A 6,624-nucleotide genomic window follows, 5' to 3' on the forward strand; every position below is an offset into this window, starting at 1 on the left:
GCTGAACACACTTACTCTTCTCCCATGATTTGGAGGGGGGGGAACATTAAGCCTTGAGTTTAAAGTATTTGAATTTGGCAATGTGAAATTCAGCCTGCAACTCCACTGAGGTAATTGCTTATCAACAGGCCACTGTCTTACAGTCTTCCACTTTGTCCAACAAGGAAATTGCACCATAAACCCTTCATAGGAAAATATTTACACAGAAAATTTCAGCTATTGTTGAAACAATTTAACAATAGATCTTTCCTAAAAACCTGCTAATGAGTATCTAGCATTTCTTTTTGAGATCCTACACTCAGTGTAATTTAAATAGCATTTGAAACATTCCAACAGGAATCACATTGCACAGAAGCAGCAATTTGCTTCTCTAACGTTTTTGCGCACCTGCTTAGAGCCTGTGCATTTAGTGCACAAGCTTACAATGCCAAGCCTCTACGTCGGTACCTAACGAACGCTACACAGCGAGGTTCTCTGGAATGAGGGCAAGCATCTTTGTCTCTAGGCTGTAATGACTTAAGGCTTCTTGCAGCTTGCTTTGCTTGGTCAGCAAAAGCCAGAGAAGCGCCATCCACTTTCACTCCTGGATTGGAGTTGGAATCCGATTTGTTCCAGCAGACTAAATCCCATTGCTGTTTCAGGCAAGTAGGCTAGTGATGAGTCAGTTGTGGGTGACTCCAGGCCCTTCTGGAAGGAGGGATGCAAAGAAAGTCTTGAAAAAAACCCACGCTGTGCTCATAAGTGAAGGATTGGCCTGCTGCAGTTCTTGTGAGACTTGTCCCTCATCAGGAGACACCTCAGATTCATCTGCTCTGCCTGCATTTCCCCCCTGTCAAAGTGAAGGATATTTGATATATGAGATCATTGCAGAAATGAGCAGAATCAGGTGTCAAACAGCATGTTTGTTACCCAAACGTCACTGTCGGGATATAAAAAGCTTGTGAGTATCCCCAGCCAGCCACAAAGCCAAAAAACCCAAGCTGCACACTAGCATTACTGGTTAACTCATGCTGTGTGTCCAAGAGCACTGCCTGGGGTAGGCGTGAAGCACCACATCAGGTAGGTGAGCTATGCATTTACAACTAATTAACATCCTGAAGGACAGAAACAACTGAAAGATAACATTCAGCCTGAAATATTTCATAGAACAGAGGAATTAGCTACAGCAAAGCTGGCAATTATTCCACCGTAGAAGAGAGTTTGACAAAAGTTTAGAGAAGAGTTTTTGCTACTACCTGTAATTAGTAAACTTAAAACTTCACAGGGTTTCATGCTCATTGCTTAAGAAGATACCAAGACAATACCTGTAAGTTATTGTTCTGGTCCTGGTTTACAGCAGCTTGAGGGGGAACATTGCCTGGGAAGGGCTGAACTGGTCTTCGTCTAAATGGAAGCCATCCCACATGGTGCCTGGGGAAACCAAGAGGTTTTTATTAACACCGGATAAATATTCCTCCTTCCTGCTACACCAACACAGTTCAAGTAACACCTGACTGCTCAGAGCTGCAGACAGCAAGTTCAGCACAGTAAGGTCTCTGACCAGGAAAGCACTTTCAAAGCCTCCTGTCAGCAGCAAGCCATGAGGTAGGAGGGGAAGATGAAGCATCTGCTCGCCTTCAAAATAAGCAGCACTACATCCAGGTTTGTGTCTACTTCATCAGGACTCAGCCTGCTGGAGCACACTGTTGGAGGTACAGACAGCCTGCTTGAAAAAGGCACAAAACCTGCAAAACACAGCGCTATCTTACCAAAACACAACAGGCCAGACAGCCTTAGGTCTGCATCTTTACAGCACCTGCATCTTGTAGCCCATAACACAAGCTGTTCAAAGTTACACTTTCAAATTATCAATAGTAAAATTTAAGGACTTTTAATGAAGCAATTAACCTTCACTCTCCAAGTATAGGAGCTGCCTAGAAGCTGGGAGAGCTGCTCCAATTTTAGCTCCTAGACCCACCGACAGGAGTTCAGAGGCCTACATCACTTGTTTCACTAGTGATCAAAGAATTTGAGGGGACAGGTTATCCTTCTTGGACACGGCACCCCAAGCATGTCAACTGACAGCCCGTTATCTTTATTGTGCTTCTAAGAGATTTATCCCAAGAGAGGCTCCAGGGCAATTCAGGACACCGCACTCAGTTTAGCTTTGTCTGCTCTCCAGAGAGGCAACACACAGCAGAAAAACCCGCATGGGTTTGTGACTTCAGTGCGAGAGCCTCTTCCCCACAGACTTCAAACACTCAACTCCCCTACAAGCAATGGTCACATCCAACACCGAACCTACACCACCAAGCTGCTGGGGCCTTACACCAAGAGCTACTTTGGTTTCAAGTAGTTTTCTAAAAGGGAAGCCAGCCACAGAAGAAGCATTAGTACAGAAATCATGCAAGATTACTCACTATCACCCATTCTTCATTTAATCCAGGCATGGGCAATACTTGTATTTTTGCTAAATCCTGGGTTATACCAGGAGAGCAGAGTGGTTCACCCTTTCCAGGTACAGGAGTCAAAGCTCCATGGCCAGCAAGCTGACGACAGTACAGAGCTCAGTATTTCAGCCAAATATTCCTTACCACAACAGTTGACATTAGCAACATGCACTTACAGATACATCAGCACAGTGCCACCCATAACCAGGAGGAATCTACTGACACTGGAGTAGAAGTAGATAATGTTGACAAAAACGTAGAACAGTGTTGCTGAGTAGAGCCAGTCCAACCAATCACGATTGCCACCATCCTCCTCTTCCTCCATGAGGGGACCCCCTTGGGCATTCATCCGCAAGTTCTGGTTGGCCGCTGCGTTAACCTGGGCAGCAGCGTTCTGGTTTCCAGGCTGATTTTGTGCAGGAAATTGGTCTGGGAGAGGAGCCGGGGGTGTCACTGGTGCCACAGGTATCTCCCGAGAACGCTGTGCATGGGGTGGGTTGGCAGATGCAGCAGTAGAAGCCAAGCTGAAACCACAGAACAGAGCACAGAATAAGGCTCAGTCAAATCCTTTGACACTTAAAGATGGACAAATTTTCAGTGCCTGTGTTAAGTACAGAGTCATATCACATCCAAGTGGAAAGCATCAAGTTTAGAGGCTACAGAAGGGTCAAAACCAAGTTTTAGTTCTACCTATGACAATGGTTACATAGCAACTTCAGTGAGCCAAACCAGGCAACTTCCACTGGATGAACAGTAACTTCCATACTTGGCAAAAAGTTCTCTAGAGCAATCTCACATGAGTCTGGAACACTGCTGCACATCTCAGCTTTACCTTGATCACTGACTTCCAGTCAGTGCTGTGTGCTGCTCTAAGCAGTCAAAAACACAGTGAGGAGCTAAGGCTGAGCAGCAGGATTACATTTACCCCACAGACACCTGCCCTCCTGACTGGAACAGTCAGAGATCAGCAGTTTTCACAGTTCAAAAAGCACTGGCCTGAGCAGCAAACCAAGCAGCACGCAACAGAGGTACATTCCCACACCATTCAGCATGAGTTACAACAACAACTGCCAGGGTGTTCTGATCACACTACATCCAAAGAAGAAGAACTGCCGGAAGCTCCCCATTCCCTTGTATTATAGTTTCTGCTGGTAGCTCCGGACAGAACACTTACTATTGCATGTAATATTGTCTTGCATAAATCTGCTGAAGCCAGGACATTTGGAGCATGCTGTAGGTCGTATAAGCAGAGAAGCCAGGAGCCACACTTCGGAAGGGATGCAGAGTTGTTTCCAGCCTTGGTCAAAATTTGGACACATCCATTAGCAAGTACTGGACAAACTGCAGGAGTCATTTATTACAGGACAAGGTAAACAGCTTCTGCCATTTTGTGCATCCAAACGCAAAGTTAACTCTTCTCTCTAGAGTGTTAAAGACCTCTCTTCACCCACACGAATAAAGGGGAGGTTTGAAACTAACAGAGCAGTGCATTTTCCTTTAGCTTCTCACACCCACTGAAGCTTTATGTATATGCTCATCATCTTCGGCCCACATTCTATGGACTTAAGACAGCATGTGTGGCGCAAGGGGCCAGCACCCAACACAAAGCCAACATTTTAAAAAAATCTTAGTGACACACATAAAAGTTGCATTTACCCATTACTGGCTTCTGCTGAAGACTGCCCACCAGAAGAGTCTCTCTGTCCCTCACTGTCTGAGGCAGATACAGGTGGTTCTTCACTATCTTCTGATGGTAACTTTGGCTGATCAGCTTTAACCTAGGGACAGCGATGCAGTCAGGGAGGTTTACTCAGAACGCTACCCAAGCCTTATGCAAAAAGGTTACACCACACTGAGCAGGCTCTTATTTTTTAACTGCTACACAGTTCAGGCACTTCATCCTGCAGAGTACTTCTAGGTCACTGATGTTGCTCTTGGGCACCGTGCCACAAGCACCTCCATCAGTGTTTTAAAGCTCCTTAAAAAATGACTGGCATGTAAAAATAGCTTGATATTGCTCTTCGCTCTCACCAGATTTTTTTTTCCCCCCACACACACAGAGCCAGGTCCCATCTGGTTATAAAAATGTAATTAGAAGAAAGAGGGAACAGCACGCAAGGCACTGACTTCTTAGCTGTCATGATGAATTCATATTTGCATATACAAACTGCCATACACAGACAGAGTTCAAGAGCTGTTGTGTGGTGACACATCAGCAGAATATCCACACCAAAGCTGGCTCATGCCTAGCCAACACCAGGCAGGGGCAGGGTAAGCTCAAACTGCCTATAACAGGCAATATAAATGCACCTCCAGACACATTACCATGTCTACTTAGAAGTAAAAATTGGTTTTGGCCATTTGCACCAACGACCTGTAAGTCCCCAGTTAGAGCACTAAGGCTCATCTTTGGCTTCCTCTCTGCAGGCTGAGTCATTAATGAGCACAGTTAAAAGTGTCTTCAGCCAACAGCCACCTTCCTTCCCCACACCCCCATGACAGATCAAAACCAATTCCGTGCCAGCTACCATGTCCTCTGTCCACAAGCACAGTCTCGGTCCAAAACAGCCTGGGACATGACAGGTCATATTCTAGGTAATAAAACTGAATTTACCAGAAAGCATTTCTCCTCCAAGCAGTGCGTTACAGCTAGACTGTCATTTCTGTGTTTCTTAACAGGTGCCATGAGAACCTTTACTGATAAACCACAGAGTCCGTTTTTCACTCGGCTTAATCCAAATACATTCTTGTGCTCCTAACCACATCAGCACAAAGCAATCCTGCCATTGCACTAGAAGGAAAAAGTTGCAGTACCAGCAAACTTTAAAGTAGCCATTCAGTACTTCCCTTTTTTAGTCACAACCCCCAGATTCAGAGTAAAACAGTAACTTAGTGTGAGTACCTCTGCATCGCTTTCTTGCAGACTTGCAGGAGTCTTGAAGGCGTACACCAAGTGAAGAACATGCAGCTCCCCATGCTAGAATGTAACAGAAGACACATTAAAAAACTATCACCTTTCTTGATGCAGTTCAGCACAGGATAATATTTTTATATACCTTTGGCAGCAGCTCTCTCAGATACTGATGATCGAGCAGCAGTTTCCCAGCATAAATCAGCTTTTGGTCCTCTTCAGGCTATAAAGAAGGGAAATAAAGAATAGGCTGACTCGCTCTGCCAAGCGGGCGCAAGCACCAGCCGCTACAGTGGTCATTAACACGTAGCCAGATGGACAGAGGCACGTGGCTGGAAGCACCCCATGCACTGGGGCACGCAGGGAATTGTGCACATCTAAATTCAGTTAATGAGATGAGAACAACTGAATGCTGAGGCGCAAGACTACCAATGCCGAGGTCTAAATCAGCACGAGGATATAAAGCACCCCTTTGGCAAAGAACTTTTATTACATGCTGCCTGTTTTCACAGCCGGGACAAAGCCATTTGTGTTTCTTAGAAACAGAGGCCTGGAGTACTGTCTAATTGGATCGGCACCAGAGGTGGTGTCAAATCAACCCGTTGCAGCCCGTGAGCTGAACCCCAGCAGCGGTTCACCTGCAGCACGGCAGCCAGGGACAGCGTACTGGCCTCACTTGGGGCGGTCACCTGGCACGGAGGGACAGCAGGGCACGAAACGTGACACTCGCCGAGCTCTCCTGGTGCCAGCTCACCAGGCCCACGGCTCCAAAGGAAGCCAAACTTCTGCCTTCTCAGCAAACAGCACCACAAACCCAGCCACCTCACTATGCACAGACAGGGCTGCCGCTCCTTCAACGGGGCTTTGTGCAGCCAAACGCAAAGTTAACTCTTCTCTCTAGAGTATTAAAGACCTCTCTTCACCCACACGAATAAAGGGGAAGTTTGAAACTAACAGAGCAGTGCATTTTCCTTTAGCTTCTCTCACACCCGCTGAAGCTTTCACATACATGCTCATCGTCTTCGGCCCACGTTCTATGGACTTAAGACAGCATGTGTGGCGCAAGAGGCCGGCACCCAACACAAAGCCAACGTTTTAAAAACCTTAGTGACGCACGTAAAGGCTGTATTTGCCCATTACTGGCTTCTGCTGAAGACTGCTACCAGAACAGCCTCTCAGTCCCTCCCCGTTTGAGCAAGATACGGGTGGCTCTCTTTAAAATTCTTAGTGATGCACGTAAAAATCGCATCTGCATGCGCTTCTTTTTTAAAAAAAAGCCCCGCA

The 6,624-nt window shown here is 46.2% G+C and overlaps 1 protein-coding gene across 1 annotated transcript; it reads right to left on the reverse strand.

The window, feature by feature from the left end:
- Positions 1 to 281: 281 nt before the first annotated feature.
- Positions 282 to 6,357, reverse strand: HERPUD1 (homocysteine inducible ER protein with ubiquitin like domain 1). Its single transcript, XM_009643361.2, has 8 exons — positions 6,328 to 6,357; positions 5,486 to 5,563; positions 5,332 to 5,406; positions 4,086 to 4,207; positions 3,604 to 3,726; positions 2,606 to 2,953; positions 1,305 to 1,410; positions 282 to 829 (listed from the first exon to the last, which is right to left on the reverse strand). The coding sequence occupies exons 1-8, from the start codon at positions 6,355 to 6,357 to the stop codon at positions 662 to 664; spliced, it is 1,050 nt and encodes a 349-aa protein (XP_009641656.1). The 3' UTR covers positions 282 to 661.
- Between the last annotated feature and the right edge of the window lie 267 nt (positions 6,358 to 6,624).

The sequence above is a fragment of the Egretta garzetta genome, unplaced genomic scaffold (genome assembly GCF_000687185.1).
Source record: "Egretta garzetta isolate BGI_Z169 unplaced genomic scaffold, ASM68718v1 scaffold27, whole genome shotgun sequence".
Lineage (NCBI taxonomy): Eukaryota > Metazoa > Chordata > Aves > Pelecaniformes > Ardeidae > Egretta > Egretta garzetta.

Coding starts and splice junctions, on each gene's coding strand:
- HERPUD1 (XM_009643361.2), bottom strand. CDS start 6,357: ATGAGCATGTATGTGAAAGCTTCAGCGGGT. Junction 4,208..5,331: donor TGCAAGAAAGCGATGCAGAG/GTACTCACACTA, acceptor CGCTGTCCCTAG/GTTAAAGCTGATCAGCCAAA. Junction 2,954..3,603: donor AGACAATATTACATGCAATA/GTAAGTGTTCTG, acceptor CTGTGGTTTCAG/CTTGGCTTCTACTGCTGCAT.